Here is a 16,998-nt window from a genome sequence, read left to right on the forward strand (position 1 = left end):
CATCCTACAGATCACTATAAACTGGTGTGTTTGGGGGTTTGTTTTTTTTATGAGAACAAATTAACAGTAGCTTCTACGGGACGTGGCAGTGGGGGGAAGAGGGAGACGTTTCACTCTACCATTCTTTAATGATGATGTTTTCTAAACTTTTCTGAATTTGTTAAAATCACGATGGAAGCTTTTCTTTTTTTTTAACAAATAATTTTAGTTCTTAGAAATGACAGCTGGGTATAAATTCTGTAACTGTCACTCAGAGCAGGCTGTGACACAGGAACAGCAATGTCAGACAGTAACAGGTAACACATCGTATTAGTACCATACAAAATCACCACAAGTTTAGGCACTTTAACAAAGGAACGTGTTTAGAAGCTTGGCTGATGCCCGAGTCACACCCTGGAAAATCATCACATTAGATGGAGCACATGACTCGTGACACCGGCACGACTTTCCTAAGTAAGGTCCTGTTTGGACAGAACCCCTGGATTCACAGACCACACAAAATCTGACTGATATCAAGAGTGCTCCTAACTGATGAGAGGGGTTTAAATCCAATAAATTTCAAGTGATTACTCGGGATTTTCAAGCTGCATGATTTTCTGTTCTGTGTCTCCTGCAGAGATTTGGGATTCACGTGTCCTGGCGTCCTTGACTGTGTATGCAGATGTCGGAGCACTGAGTGGTGCTCCTGTGGCCTGTTTTTAATTTTACAGTTACGGATGTGGTGTCTATAAGAGCCTGATTCAATCCATTTGAGAGTCTTAAGTTCGTCTGATGAGAATGTGGTATCCTTTTGTTTAAGGGAAACAACACAGAAGGCTGCAGGTCAGGCCAAGGGTGCGGTGCCACGGTCCAGCCAGAGATGCCTCCACATTTCAGTGGGAAAAAGTCACACCTGCAGGTTTCCACTGAAAGTGATTTTATGATAAAGGTGAATCTGTCAGTGTTCCATGTTAATTACAAACCCTCTGTCCTCTTACTTGAAGCCTTTTAAACAGTAATTCTTTTGCTGACCAGAAACTGGCCACATGGCAGACCTTTCTCAGCAGAGACGGGAAGCCTGTGTGTGTGTGGTCACCCATGCCCTCCTCCTCTGCACAGGGAGAACGCCCCATCACAGCTCTTCCTTCTTACTCCCAGCCCGATTGTCTTCCTTCGAAGCCCGGGGTTTCGGGTCTCTCTCCTTCTTTTTCTTGCCCTTCTCTTGCTTGGTTTGATTCTTCTCTTTGCTTCCTCCCCCTTTGCCGGGGTACACCTGGCCCTCCAGGGTCACATCGGCACACCTGTCCTGACTGACCAGGAAGTCCTTGATCTCCCATGCGTAGCCCCCATCACGGAGCATGAAGATGGCACGGTCTGACCCCACGATGAACCTGGACAGACAGAGAGGACCACGGTCAGCACACAGTTGGTGCAGGGCTAACAGTTCAAAACAGGTCGGCAGCACTTAGCTAAGAAAAAAGAATCCCCTTCAAATTCTACATGAACACAGAACAAACTGTCCTATTTCCCCAGGCCTAGAAGCTGTTGACATTCACTGTTGGAAAGTACTAGCTGGCTCAACTATTTAACAACTTGGCTCAGATCAAAAGAGAAAGAGGACCTGGGTTGTGTGTGTGGTGCAGGGGCTGCTCATGTGAAGGGAGGTGTCAGAAGGGGGGCCTTGGGAGGCTGCAGATGGGCGGGGCTCAAGGCCTCTCTCAGGGAATCGAGGGGAGGCTGATGTTTGGGTCTGTTTTACAGTCTTAAGTGCCCAGTTAAGGTTTCATGTGACAAAGGCCTCTGCTGACAGAGACTGACAAACACAAGTTTGGATTGGGTCACAAGAGGCCCACAAAGGGCTCAGGAGGATGCTCGGTGACTGGACAGAACTCAACCCCGGAGGTTAACTGCTAGCAGCCAAGCACGTCCACGCTCCGCAGGTCCCAAGGAGCAGAGAGGAACAGAACAGAGTCCGGGCGTGTGTAAAGCACCCCCCCGACCCCCCGCCTCCATATATCAGTGAGAGCTCTGGGCCCATAACCACCACAGCACTCACTCGTTCCCTCAAGTGTCTACTTATGCTCACAAAAGCACTAGCCACCCTAGACACTCTGAGTATTCCTTTTGATTCCTTTTGTACTTCCTGAACTAAAATATTGGAAGACGCTACACTTTAGAAATCGTTATTGACAAAGAAAAAGGAAATTCCTCAAAACTGCATCTCAGGATCATACTGACCCGTGATGACCAGACTCCTTCACTTTAAAGTAACAGAGTCTGGTCCAAGCTTCTGTGTGAACACAGCTACACAGAAGAGCTTCTCCCGTGCGCGGGGACTTCTAAAGGAAGAGGCACACTGTCAGACATCAACTAATTTTCCACCCCCCACAGAGGCTAAGCTATATAGCTTCTTACTCAGATAAAAGAGAAGTTCAAGATACATAGATAAATGGCCTTTGGATCAAATGAGATATGAAAACAAACAAATAAATTTACTGGCTTTGACCAAACCTGAGTAGTCTTCTTCAAAGAAAAATAAATAAACTAGGTAAATAAATGTAAAAGCAGACAGACTAGACAGGAAAGGTCCAGGGCCCTGCTAAGTATTGCCAGGAATGACACCCACTGCATCAACAGAGATAAAGCCCAGCAAAGCCCAGGTTTCTCAGCAAGGCTGTAGTTTTACCTCTGGACATCATAGTTGGCATTGAAAAGGCTGCCCTGCCACAGGCTGGTGATCTCCTCCGTCTCCTTCTCCGTGGGGTTTCCTGACACGGTGACAAACATCATGAGCGTCTTGCCCTTCTTCGTCATCTTCAGTATGCTCTCGGGCTTGCCCGGGTCTATCTGCGAGAAATCTATGGGTGCAGAGGGTCTTTTGTGCTCTGGGAGGTCTCCTTCTTCTATGTCGTCATCTTTCTGTAAGGATGGGGGGGTGGGGGAGCGGAGCGTCACATAGTGTGTGCAGTACAGTCGGCAAAGGCAAGAACATCCGCACGTGAGGTCAGGTGCAGGTTTATGATCTAAATCATAGCAGAAGGGCTTCTCTGGCGGCCCAGCGGTTAAGAATCTGCCTGCCAATGGAGCAGACATGGGTTTGATCCCTGGTGCAGGAAGATCCCACATGCCACTGAGCAACTGAATCAGGACCTGTGAACTCTACGCTTGAGAAGGGAATACCTTCTGATGTGCTGAGGATGAGAGCTGGGTCCTTCCCTTTGGGCGGGGAGTTATAAATACAAAAGTAGAAGAATGCACCCATGGTATTGGGCTGGAATTGGAGGCAGCAGACAGAACTTATGATTTTTTGATAGACAAGATAAAAATATTTAAAAGAACTAGTGTTCCACGGGGGAAAAGCTAATTCTGGCAAAGGAAACAGAAAATTAGTCTGGAACATCTTCTTGTATCAGAAAGTAAGAAAGTGCTCGGGGAATTATGGGATGTGTCAGGATGACACAGAAGCGAGCATGAAGCAGAGCTTGTGGGCCTAATTGGGAATAATCTGAAAATCAAAATAATGACACAATGGTTTATAACTTCCTAAACAAAGTAAGAACTACTGGATCCAGGCCCACAGAAATAAACAAGACAATTAATTACTAACGGCAGAATGCCAACTAAATAAATGTAAGATAAATGAATTAAAAATACACAAAAGAACCAGTTGTTCCTTGGAGAAAAGACTAATTCCAACAAGGAAAAGAAACCAGTGCTGCTCGATGTTACCATATGTGTGATCCTTGACAACATCACAGTAAGTGAAGGAGAAGACCACATATCCACTGCAGGAGTCTATTTATACTAAACACCCAGAGTAGACAAAGCTATAGACAGGAAGCAGATGAGAGGTTGCCTGGGGCTGGCTGGAGGGCTGGGAGGAACACGGGGAGGGGTGACTGAGACCACAGTTTTTTTCTGGGGGTGAAGTAAATGTTCTCAAATTGACTGTGGTGCTGGTTGCACAACTCTCTGAACAGTCCAGAAACCACTGAAATGTACACTTTAAATGAGTGAACTATAAGGCATGTAAATTATATCACAATGAAGCTATTACTTAAAACAACAAAAAAAGAGCCTAAAATGAAACAAAAAGCCCCTATATATCACTACGTGGGCCTCGACAAATCACTGAAGGGCCGAGGCTTAACACATCAACAATAATGTCCTGTATTAAACATATTTTTAATAAGAGAACAAGATAATTCTAAAGCCATGTCTGAAGGTGATCCATATTTGATCTGGCTTCAGCTCCCCAACTCACCTGCATGGCCTTGGACCAGACTTCATAAACCTCTAGGCCTGTCTCCTCGTCTATAAAAGGAAAAGCAGAACTGGGTGATCCCCACGGCCCTAGCAGTGTGGGGCCAACCTTCTCCTCAACTCTGCCACCCTCTCAACTGACCCATTTCTTCTTCATTTGGCTCTGAAAGAGCTGCTGGAGACCCGCAGGAAAGCAAATGAGCTGCACTGTCACGTGGGCCTGGGTGTGGCTCCAGGCACCACTCCTTTAGCTGTGTGGCCTTAGTGGAAAATCATTTCCCTCACCTACAATAGGGAGGGGGGTGATCACAGCATCTCCCTGCTAAGCTTGTCTGGGAATTTAATGACATAAAGGCAAGCAGCACATACTTAACACATGGTGCTGTTACCACTTGTTCAGCCACTATGTCGTGGCAGACTCTTTGTGACCTCATGGACTGCAGCATGCCAGGCTTCCCTGTCCACCATTTCCTGGAGTTTGCTGAGACTCATGGCCCTCTGTAATCCAGCTTCCAAACAACTATTGAAATCACCCTCTTAAAGTACATAGGAACTCCTGGTGGCCAAACTCACAGGCTGTTTCTGACTGTATTCTATTCTATTTCTCCACAATACCTATTTATGGTCTCCTTAGAATACTTCAAGACTTCTAGTTGGGTCAACAACCTAGAATATTTTTATTTTTCAAGCTGATTCCACTAACAGTCATGACATTAACTCCATAGGTTACAAGGACCATTTCTTTTTCATGAAAATATAATTAATCAGAAGTCTAGCACATACAGCAAGAGTAAGGATCTTTTCAAGGACCTTTAATTTCTATTTTATATGTCTGACTGTGAGTTTCAGTTACAAAAAGAAAAGAAGAAAAAACACAGTACCATAGACGTAAAAGAAAAGGTGGCAGCAGAGGTCGAAATGGTTAGATAGCATCACGGACTGAATGGACATGAGTGTGAACAAACTCCAGGAGATAGTATGGACTTCCCTGGAGTCTCAGATAAAGAATCTGCCTGCAATGCAGAAGACCCAGGTTCAATCCCTGGGTTGGGAAGATCCCCTGGAGAAGGGAATGGCTACCCATTCTAGTATTCTTGCCTGGAGAATTCCATGGACAAAGGAGCCTGGTGGGCTACAGACAGGATGAGACAGGCTGGATGGAATCATTGACTCAATGGACATGAATCTGAGCAAACTCCTGGAGATAGTGAAGGAAAGTAGAGCCTGGCAGGCTATAGTCCAGAGTCGCAAATAGCTGGGCCGGACAGAAAAACCACCACCTTAGATGTAGGTGCAATTGTCCAGGTCTTCTCTTAGTTGCACTGCTTCCCTGAGTAATCTTACCCGTTCTATCACTTCCTTTAAACTGAAAGCGATCACACCTTCATCCCCAGGCAGGGCTGGGGGCACAGAATGTGACCAAGTGGCCTTTCCCAAACTCTATGCAGCCCTGCCTTCAGGCCAGTCTTACATTTTTGACTGGCTTCGCCACTTCTCCAATGTTTGTCAAATTTCATAGCTACAGAGCTGAACTCCCTTATTCTGTAAATGCTTTTCTTCCTCCCAGGTCCTTGACAGTAAGAACAGCTACTATCTCCTGAGCAGCTACTATGTCACAGGCATTGTTAATTTAGTATATCCCATCTCAGGACAGGGCTTCCCCGATAGCTGAGCTAGTAAAGAATCCGCCTACCATGCAGGAGTCCCTGGTTCAATTCCTGGATTGGGAAGATCTGCTGGAAAAGGGATAGGCTTCCCACCCCAGTATTCTTGGGCTTCCCTGGTGGCTCAGACGGTAAAGAATCTGCCTGCAATGCGAGAGACCTAGGTTCAATCCTTGGGTTGGGAACAGCCTCTGGAGAAGGGAATGGCTACCCACTCCAGTATTTCTGGCCTGGAGAATTCCATGGACTATATAGCCCATGGGGTCGCAAAGAGTCAGACGCGACAGCAACCTTCACTCACCTCAAGACAATCCTGTAGGATGCACACTGAACTGAGCTGTGGATGAAGCCCAGAGAAGGTGAATAATTGACTCAAGGTCACAGGCTTGACAGGGTGACACTGAAGTACAAACTTTCTTGTCCGGCTCTGCTCCTATCTCCCCACCTACCCCTTCCCCGGCACCTGCTGGCACCTGGTTACAGTAATGTAAGAATTACTTTCGGTTTTTCTACACCAACTGGGACTCATTACCACAGTGGAAGGAGCACCACCATTCCTGCCCCTCCCCCCCGCCCCCCTACACACATGAGGCAGGCCTTTCCCTGCAGTGATGACTTTCACACTGGCAGAGAATGGGGAAAGACCTTAGGGACCCCCACCAGGGGAGGAGGTTACCACTTTCTTCAAAAAAGCACCCTTAGATTTTCCAGTGGCACAGTGGGTAAGAATCTGCCTGCCAAACCAGGGGACACGAGTTCGATCCCTGGGCCGGGAAGGGCAACTAAGCCCATGTGCCACAACTACTGAAGCCCATTTGCCTAGTGCCCCCGTGCTCTGCAACAAGAGTAGCCCAATATTGAGAAGCCCACAATGAGAAGCCCACATATTGCACCTAGAGAGTAGCCCCTGCTCACCACAACTAGAGAAAAGCCTGTGCGCAGTGACGAAGACCCAGCACAGCCAAAAATAAAATAAATTTTTTTTTTTAAATGAGAGATTAAAAATAAAAAAGCACCCAGAGACAGATCTGCTCTCCCACAGAGAGACTGCAATTGCCCGGGCAGGGCTTTCACATTTGCAGTGTCTGCAAAGGGGAGCTAAATTCACCTAAAAGGAACCCTGCAAAGTGGGATGCTACCTAACTTTAAAGATAAGGAAAATGAGGATCACAAAGCTACCAAAGTCAATACATCAGATGGTACTACAACTCACGTCTGAAAGTCTCTATTTAATACATACACCACCTGCATGCACGCTCAGTGGCCAAGTTGTATCCAACTCTTTTACAATCCCATGGACTGTAGCTTGCCAGGATTCTCTGTCCAGAGGGTTTCCCAGGCAAGTATACTGGAGTGGGTTGCCAATTCCTCTTCCAGGCAATCTTACTGGACCAGGGATAGAACCTTCATCTCCTGCACTGGCAGGCGGATTCTTTACCATTGAGCCACCTGGGAAGCCCACATACACACATGGAAAACCACAATATAATAAAACATCAGCACTGGAAGAAATCATCCAGTAAAATCTCATTCTACACATAAGGAAGCTGAGGTCTAGGGTGGAAACATGACTCACTCAAGGTCACACATGCAGTGGAACCCAAGTTTCTGACATTACTTCACCAGCAGTACAAATAAACCAGGAAAACACAACCACCTTTGGATGGGCAAGAGGCAGCAACAATGGTTTTGGTTTGTGAACTTCACCTAAAAAGGTTAATACCCTCTCCCTGCCATTACACATTCCAGCCCATTCAATTAACCCGAAAATTGACTCGCACAATACCAAGTCATTGCTCCCTTGAACGAAAAATCTGAGTTCCACAATAAAAAACCACTAGCCTTTAAAAAGGCCTCCTACCCCATCCAAAAAAGTAAAGGCACGCACAAAACTTACAAAAACTTTCAACAGGCATATATACCAAAATGGGAACTGTGAATCCTTACTTAAAACGCGGGAGAACGACGAAAGCTGAAACGGCGCTCTTGGAAGATAATCCTCTCCATACCCCTCACCCACCCACGCACCCCGTTCTCAGGAGTGGGATGGAAAACGTCTCCCCACGCCCTTCATTAGAAGGGCTCGCTGACCACGGGGAGCAACGCGGAGGCGACCAGGGCACTGATGACAAATAGGGCTGAAGAGTGAGAGGCTGACTCATGACTGGAGTGGCCCGAGGAACGGTGAAAAGAGGACATCGGGATGAACGGCTTGGGGCAGGGGTCGGCAGACTGATGGGGAAGTGGTCAGAGGAGGCACTGAGGGTCAGCGGTAGCTGGAGTGGGTCATAAGGCCCATTGGCATGCAGACAGAGGAGGTTAGGGGGTCAAAAGACACCAAGACGGAGGTGTAAAGGGTCCCAAGACAGAAGAGGTAAGAGGTCACTAGGTAGGGACCCGGGACAAAAGAGCCGGGAGAGTGTGCGCGCGCCGCGGACCTCCCACTGTTCCAGAAGACGGGCCATGTCGGCGTCATTGTAGTCGCGAATATCCTTCTTCTTCTTCCGGGGAGGTGGGGTGGCCTCGCCGGGTGTCTCGGCCGGGCCCTCGGTGGCGAAGGCCCTCGGCGGCAGCAGCAGGAGCAGCAGCAAATCACAGGCACAGAGAAAAATCACGGCGGCGCGGGCCCAGCCGGAGGCCGCCATCTTCGCCGCGCAGCGTCGCCCCGCCGCGTGGACCAGACTTGCGCGAGCCCTGGCCCCACCCCAAGCCGCCTCTTTCCTGGGCCCGCCCCTTGCCGGTGCCTGAGCGGGACACGCCTTCAGCCCCGCCTCCATGGACTCAAGGCCGCCCCCTTGGCCCCGCCTCCCAGGCGTCGGTAACCTACCAGGCTCCGCCCCGTCCTATTTCCTCGGGCCCACCTCCGGAAGCCCCGCCTCCTCCGCCATTTTGGCTCCGCCCCGCAGTCGCCTCCCGTTGGTCCAGCATAGGCGCTCTGCCCAGTGTGGCGCGTTCCTTCATTTTCTGCCAGCGATCGACCTTTTTCCCTCTTAACGAGTAAGTCAGGTCCAAAAGTTCCCTCAGAGCCTCTAGGAATCCTCCAACAGCGCCTCACGAGGCCTCAGGTTTTCGCCTGTGAAATGAAGTGGAGCTGGAAGTTCTGGAAGCTCATTGCTCCAAGAAAGCCCGTTTCACGGTCACACGCTTCCTCTGAGTCTCCTACAGTTTCCTTTAAAAACACCAGTGGCAGGTTAAGCAGCTTTCTCAGAAGATCACAAATAGATTGGGCCCAGTAATTTGCTGTTCAGTAGAAAGAATTCAGTTCGTCTCTCAATATTATTGTCATCTCTTGAAATTGAAAAAGTTGTTTTTTTAAATCATTACTTTTCATTTGTAAAACAACTTCAGTATTTCTTCTGATTTTAACCTCATATTGGCGGCTCTGTCTATTCCTTTTGAAGGTTGAATTATTCTGTTTTTTTGTTTCTTGCTTTAAAAGATTCAGGCCAGAAATACTTTAAAATTCCACGGATTTTAAATGGTTGATGTGCTGACTTTAAAATTTTTAATTGGATGAGAAAGACACAAATCCCTTACTGTAGCTGTAAAATATTCGACCATTGTACAGTGTGTTCTCTTCCACACCAGCCACAATTCTGTCCCACACAAACCAGTTATCACTCTCTAGAATATTGTATACATTTTTCTGTATATTTACAAACACCAAAGTGTCTCTGGAAATGGTTTTGTTGCATTTATATGTGTGTTTATGTCAGCATGGGCTTCCCTGCTGGCTCAGAGAGGGTAAAGAATCTGCCTGCAATGAAGGAGACCTGCGTTCGATCCCTGGGTCAGGAAGATCCCCTGGGGAAGGGAATGCAACCCACTCCACTCCAATATTCTTGCTTGGAAAATCCATGGACATCAGAGCCGGGTAGGCTACAGCCCATGGGGTTGCAGAGTCAGACATGACTGAATGACTAATATGCGACCACACTACAAGTTGGTATACGTATTAGCATTTTAAGGGTTTTTGACTTAGCAATATGACATGAGTTTGACTATACTGCAGTATAGTATCCATTGATTTTTTAAAATAATTTTTTATATGGACCATTTTTAAAGTTTTTATTGAGTCTGTTACAACATTGCTTGTTTTATGCTTTGGTTTTTCAGCTGCAAGGCATGTGGGATCTTAGCTGCCTGACCAGGGTTCAAACCCTCATCCTTTGCATTGGAAGGCAAAGTCTTAACCACTGGACTGCCAAGGAAGTATAGTATAGTACAGTATTAATAAAATGTTGTATTAATATACCTGTACTTTATCTCCTTATTATTCTGTTCATGGGTGCATGCTAAGTCACTTCAGTCATGTCAGTTGTGTTAGTCTCTCGGTTATGTCCGACTCTCTGCGACCCCATGGACTGTAGCCAGCCAGGTTCCTCTGTCCATGGAATTCTCCAGGCAAGAATACTGGAGTGGCTTGCCATTTCCTCCAGGGGATCTTCCCAACCCAGGGATCGAACCCACTTCCCTTATGTCTCCTGCATTGTCAGGCGGGTTCTTTACCACTAGCACCACCCCAATTTTATGCTATTACCAAAAGAAAAAAGAGCCATAATAAACCTCTTTACTTCTGCCTGGTGTTATGGACTGCATGGTATCCTCCCAAATTCTGTATGCGGAAGCTCTAACTCTGGTACCTCATAATGTGACTGTGTTTGGATCTCTAAAGAGGGAATTAAGTTAAAATGAGTTGTTGGGGGTGGTCCCTAATCTAATATGACCGGTATCCATACAAAAGAAGAGATTTGGACACAGTGATATATAGAGGGATCATGTGAAGACACAGGGAGAACATGGCCATTTACAAGCTAAGGAGGGAAGCATCAGAAGAAACCAACCCAACTTTGATCTGGGACTTGCAGCCTCCAGAACAGTGAGGAAATAAATTTCTGTTGTTTATTCCAGCAGTCCCCAACCTTTTTGGCACTAGGGACAAATTTTGTAGAAGACAATTTTTCCATGGACCAGGGGCAGGGGCAGGAGTTTTGGGATGACTCAAGTGCATTTATTTATTATGCACTTTATTCCTATTAACATCGCATCAGCTCCATCTCAGATCATCAGGCATCAGCTCCCAGAAGTTTGGGACCCCTGGTTTAAGCCACCTGGTCTGTACTTTGTTATTGTTTTTCGGTTGCTAAGTCATTTCTGACTCCATGACCCCACGGACTGCGGCACGCCAGGCTTCCCTGTCCTTCACTGTCTCCTGGAGTTCACTCACACTCACGTTTACTGTGTCAGTGATACTATCCAACCATCTCATCCTCTGTCGCCCCCTTCTCCTCTTGCTCTCAATGTTTCTCAGCATCAGGGATTTTCCAGTGAGTCAGTTCTTTGTATCAGGTGGCCAAAGTATTGGAGCTTCAGCTTCAGCATCAGTCCTTCCAATGAATACTCAGGGTATTTCCTGAGTATATAATCCTAATTTCCTTTAGGATTTTTTTTTTAAATTATAATGACATTTTATTTAAATAGTCACAACATCTGACACTTCAAAAAAAGATACCACTAATAAATAACAAAAGTGGAAATACTTATCACAGTTAAAACAGACATAATGTTTAGCTGAGAATCACTTCAACAGAGTAAGGCTCTAAAGATACCAGACAATGATTTCCTTTAGGATTGACTGGTTTGATCTTACTGTCCAAGGGACTCTCAAGAGTCTTATACCCTAGCAAACTAACATATCTTGCTCGGATAGATTATAGGCCACATATAAAACAAAACTGAATTTGTAAAAAAAAAAAAAATGATTTAAATAACACAGAGGCCTTTGTGGTTATTGTTTGATTTTTCTCTCACAAAAGCAGCTGGAAACTGAGCATCTAAGGGCTTGTATTTTTGTTCTTTGATCATCTGGCACCCTGTCTCTTCTCTCATCCTGCTCCCTCATACTGGTCTGTGGCTTCCATCTTCAAGGTCACAAGTTCAAGGTCAAGATGACTTTCATCCCGAGGAAGGAGGGAAGGAAAAAAGCCAAAAGGAACACACTTTTTAATGGAGTCATCTTCCTTTAAGCAGCCTATTTGGATGTTCCAGAGCACTTCTATTTACATCACATGGGCTGGAACCTAGCCTTCTAAGGGAGGCTGTCTACATTGTCATCCCAAATAAAACTGGGATTTTGTCATTAAGGGAAAAGAGGAAGTGAAAGTTGAGCAGTAACTAGTTAACAATGTCTGCCTCACCTTCACACTCCTAGGACTATTGATGTTTAAAGGGCTTCCACTGTGGGATGGCTGATACCCTGTATCTATATTTGTTGTTGTTTAGCTGCTCAGTTGTGTTGGACTCTTTGGGACCCCATGGGCTGCAGCACGCCAGGCTTCCCTATCCTTCACAATCTCCCAGAGTTTCCCAAACTCATGTCTTTTAAGTCAGTGATGGCATCCAGCCATCTCATCCTCTGTCACCCCCTTCTCCTATGTATACACTATGCCATTTTCTATTGTCATTGAGCAGAAACAACTCCTAAGAAAAAGTTTTTTTCTTTTCTGAAATCATAGGGGAAATGTCATAAGCCTTCTCCCCAGAGTGCACTGCTCCACCCAGTGGCTCAGTGCCTGTCCTGGTGCAGTCATGCTAAAAAACATGCACAGCTGTGGTCGGTCATGTGCTCTGCTGGGAGGGGTCACCTTGGTCATTCATTTTGCCAGCTGCTAAGTTAAGGTGTAAAAGTGCTGGGATTCCTGGTCCATTGTATCTAATGATAAAGAAAAAAAAAGTCATTTAATGTTTTACAGAAGTTGTTGGGATTGTGTTAAAAAATAAAAAATCCCAGGACTAGTTTCATCTAAGGAGGAAATGAATTCAGTTTATTATCCAGAGGAATGAAACATGTGGATTGATTGCATTTTCACCCTTCTGATGTTTGGAACTTGATTCAGTTCAACCCTGTGATAATGTATTTTAACTAAGGGTGTGTGTGTGTGAGTGTCGCTCAACTGTGTTCAACTCTTTGCCACCCCACGGGACTGTAGCCCACCAGGCTCCTCTATCCATGGAATTTTCCAGGCAAGAATACTGGAGTGGATAGCCATTCCTTTCTCCAGAACTAAGGGTCTACTTTGTTTTTATTTTTTTGCCCCACCACAAGATAGGTGGAACTTCTGGGACCAGGGATTGAACCAGCATCCTCTGCAGTGGAAGTGCAGAGTCTTAACCACTGGACCAGCAGGAACTTCCAGGGTCTACTGTCAATCAAGAACCAGATGGGCACTGATAGAAAGATGAATATGACAAGGTTCCTACACTAAAGAGCCTGCAAACTAGCAGAGGAGATTAACAATCCACAGTAAGTATAATGCAGATTTCAAGAGGTCCTTGTTATCATATGATGATAATAATAGGGGGAAACCCTGATTTTGGAATTGCATCATTTGTCTGAGGTCCCACAGCTAGTGAAGTGGCAGGGAAGAATCTGAACCCTGGTCTATGGATGAAGAGGTTTATCTTTCTCTCAGCATAGCACCATTTGGGTTAATCATTGAGGCACTCAGGATAGTTGAACTGGAGGCCAGATGAAAGACCCATCAAAAAGGAGTCTGGAGGCAGGAATACCCAGATGGGATAAGAATGTGAACCTGTGGACACCCTTGGCAGTCCAGTGGTTGAGACTTCACCTTCAATGCAGGGGATGCAGGTTCAATCCCTAGTCAGGGAACTAAGATCCTACACACCCAAAACATAACACAAAAGCAACATTGTAACATATTCTATAAAGAAAAAAAGTGTGAACCTGGTCTGAGGGCATGTAGTAAGGCAGGAGAGGAGGAGCCAGAAGTGAAAGAGACTGCATGGTGGTGGCTTAAATGAGGCCACCATTGCCCTGGGGTTTAATATTAACCGTGCCTCTAAGAGGTTCAGTGGCTGCAAATGGTAAAATCAAATCTCCCACCAACTTTCCCATCTTAAGGTGGCCTCAGCTGGGCTCCTTCTGGCTAGTGTCACACCACAACATGAGAGGGATGCCTCAACTGGAGGGTCCAGCAAGAGTTTCTAGCAACATATATATATATATATATATATTTTTTTTTTTTTTTTCCCTTTTTACTGCGCGGGGTCTTCATTGCTGTGTGCAGGCTTTCTCTAGTTGCAACGTGTGGGCACTGCTCTTCATTGTGGTAGGCAGGTTTCTCACTGAGGTGGCTTCTCTTGTGGCAGAACATGGACTCCAGGCACACAGACTTAGTAGTCACAGAGCACGAGCTTAGTTGTTCTGCGGCATGTGGGATCTTTCTGGACCACGGTTGTAACCCATGTCCCCTGCATTGGCAGGCAGATCCTTAACCCCTGAACCACCAGGCAAATCCTCTAGTGATATCTGTAATCAAGCAAGGGTGATATTCAAAATACTGAAAAACTGGAATGGCACGGTTACCAGCTCATCAGAACTCAGTCCTGTGACCTGAAGGGTACAGCTCGGTTCCACAGGCTCTGTGGTGCCAAACATTAAGTGGGAAGAAGGTCCTGAGATTGGGTCTGAGGTGGAGACAGGGGAGAACATGACTGTTCTTTTTCTAAAATTTTAATTAATTTATTTATTTGGTTGTGCTGGGTCTTAGTTGTAGCACTCAGGATCTTCCATCTTCCTTGCAGCACATGGGATCTTTAGTTGTGGCATACAAACTCTTAGTTGTGGTGTGCGGTATCGAGTTCCCTGACCAGGGATGCAGCCAAGCCCCTGCATTGGAAACCTGGAGTCTTAGCCACTAGACCATCCAGCAAGTCCCTATTTATTATACTTTACTTTTGTACTTTTTAACCCAATGCAAGAAGAATTACCACATATCTCATATAAATCATATGAGGTTTATATTTACTCACATGTAGCAATGAACTGATGATCTTTTGACAACAATTCCAGATTTCCAGGAGAGAATGTGATTGGCCCAGGCTGAGGTGGATGTCTGTTCCTGATAACCATCATTTCTTGTGAAAAGGAGAGCAGGACTCATATAATTAAATCAAACACTTAAAATCTGTGTTTTGCTAAACACCATGCAAAAAAGCTAAAAAGCAGACAGTAAACTGGGAGGAAAACTCCAACATGGTAGAGAGAAGAGTATCATACAAATCAGTATGAAAAAGACAAACTTTCTGATTGAAACATGGGAAGGGAGAGGAATCATATTTTTATTTCTCCAAAATAAATAAACCTATTTGCATATGAAAAAGTATAGCAGTGATTATCTCAGTAGATATCAAAGAAATGCAAATTCAAATAAGACGTAATTTTTTTGCCTATTGGTGGGGCCAGAATAAAAATTAGGATAGTGTACATTGTTGGCAAGACTCAGGAAAAAAGCATTCTCATTCTCTCAAGGGGATGGAGACTTTCTGCATGAAAATTTGGTGAAATGTATCGAAACTCTTAGCTACGTAATTCCACTTCCAAGAATGACTCTGAGGAAATAGACAATGAAAATAATAGAAATGGTCATAATCCACAGCACTTACTATGTGGCAGGCACTCCTCTGAACGCTGTACATGTATTTCTTCACTTATCCACTGTTATCAATCCTATGTAACACTCTCTGTAAGATGAGAAAACAGGAGCCACCCTAAATGTTCAACTACAGTAGGGTGAAAAATCCACATTTACAATGCAAAACAATGAAGTCATTAAATGTGATGTCATAGATGTGTATTTATTGACATTGAAGATGTTTATATTATTAAATGACAAAATGTTATGGTATTAAAATGATATGTATATGTATATATGGGGAAATAACTGCAAATATATCATGGCTATTTCTAAGCATGGGATTTTAAGTCACATGTATTTTTTATTAGATATTTATTGATTTATTTGGCTGCACCAGGTCTTAGGGGCCATGCAGAATCTTGTACTTGTGGCATGCAGGATCTTTTGTTGTAGCATGTGGTATATTGTTGTGGCGTATGGAATCTAGTTCCCTGACCAGGGATGAACTCAGGCCCTCTGCAGTGGGAGCTTGGACTCTTAGCTACTGGACCACCAGGGAAGTTCTGTAATTAGTTGTATTTTAAAAGGGGTGGGAAAGTGAAAGTGTCAGTTGCTCAGTCATGTCTGACTCTTTGCGACCCTATGGACTGTAGCCCGCCAAGCTCCTTTGTCTGTGAGATTCTCAAGACAAGAATACGGGAGTGGGTTGCCATTCCCTTCTCCAGGGGATCTTCCTGACCCAGCAATTGAACCCAGGTCTCCCACATTGCAGGTAGACTCTTTACTATCTGAGCCACTAGGGAAGCCAAAATGGGTAGGGGATGCACAAAAATGCACTGATGCTTCCCAAATACTGAAAAGCCTAAGCAAAAATTCTCAGAATAATACACTTAATTAAAATTATCTATAATACTGCAATTGCGTTGAAAACTTAGGGAAGTGATTTGAATTCATCTCCTAAGAGGAAAAGGTATGAATTTTATCTGTGTTATCTGAAACATCTCCTATACTTTGCAGCACAGATAGAGGCAATTATGTTTAGAGAACTTACAATCTCTCCAAAGAACTCGTTTCCTGGACTCTCCAAGACAAGTTGTAAGGGAAGTGGGCTGAACACACCTGCTAAGCAAAGGCCTAGCGTTCAATCCAAGAGCTGTGAGCTGTAGATGATGATCACACACAGGCCGAGCCCCTCTATGGGTTTCTAAAGGTCCATAACTTTCTGTCCATTACTCAGTAAGAGCTGTGGGCAACCAGGATGTTGGTTCATGGAATGGAGAACCTTCTTGCAGGGAACTGCAAACGAATTCATTAAATTATTTATTGATGACTACGCAATACACTGGTGGCTGGTGAGAAAAGTATCATCAGTATTTTGGAAGCATCAGTGCATTTATGTGCATCCCCTACCACTTTAAAAATGCAATTGATTATAGGACTTCCCTGGCAGTCCAGTGTCACAGAGATGCACAGATCAAGTCCTGTTTTTAAAAGGATGACAGGGTGGTAGCGAAAGTTAAGCAGACAGTTACAAATACACTATGCTAATGGCCAGGCACAGAGCACCGTAGGTACAAGGGGACAGAAATGCTTGAGTCTGTCTGGGGGTCATGGAGGCTCCATGTAAAGGTGAAATAAAGCTAGTCATTCTG

General features: G+C 45.2%; 2 protein-coding genes across 2 annotated transcripts in view; one reads left to right on the forward strand and one right to left on the reverse strand.

Annotated features, from left to right (window-relative positions):
* Positions 1-282: 282 nt before the first annotated feature.
* On the reverse strand, positions 283-8,598 carry MESD (mesoderm development LRP chaperone). Its single transcript, XM_019983792.2, has 3 exons — positions 8,345-8,598; positions 2,666-2,898; positions 283-1,370 (listed from the first exon to the last, which is right to left on the reverse strand). Exons 1-3 carry the CDS (start codon positions 8,549-8,551, stop codon positions 1,112-1,114), a joined length of 699 nt encoding a protein of 232 aa, XP_019839351.2. The 5' UTR covers positions 8,552-8,598; the 3' UTR covers positions 283-1,111.
* A 200-nt stretch (positions 8,599-8,798) lies between these two features.
* Positions 8,799-16,998, forward strand: part of CFAP161 (cilia and flagella associated protein 161) — a 138,426-nt gene continuing 130,226 nt past the window's right edge. Inside the window, exons 1-2 of the mRNA XM_070775251.1 lie at positions 8,799-8,903; positions 13,012-13,209. The gene's annotated coding sequence lies outside the window, so the exon portion shown is untranslated. The remainder of the gene's footprint in view (positions 8,904-13,011; positions 13,210-16,998) is intronic.

Source organism: Bos indicus, chromosome 21 (assembly GCF_029378745.1).
Source record: "Bos indicus isolate NIAB-ARS_2022 breed Sahiwal x Tharparkar chromosome 21, NIAB-ARS_B.indTharparkar_mat_pri_1.0, whole genome shotgun sequence".
Lineage (NCBI taxonomy): Eukaryota > Metazoa > Chordata > Mammalia > Artiodactyla > Bovidae > Bos > Bos indicus.

Excerpts from the sequence above, each read along its gene's own strand:
- MESD (XM_019983792.2), bottom strand. The coding sequence starts at position 8,551 with ATGGCGGCCTCCGGCTGGGCCCGCGCCGCCGTGATTTTTCTCTGTGCC. Across the intron at positions 2,899-8,344 it reads GTCTTCTGGAACAGTGGGAG|AAAGATGACGACATAGAAGA; the intron begins GTCCGCGGCGCG and ends CCATCCTTACAG. Across the intron at positions 1,371-2,665 it reads GCCAACTATGATGTCCAGAG|GTTCATCGTGGGGTCAGACC; the intron begins GTAAAACTACAG and ends CTGTCTGTCCAG.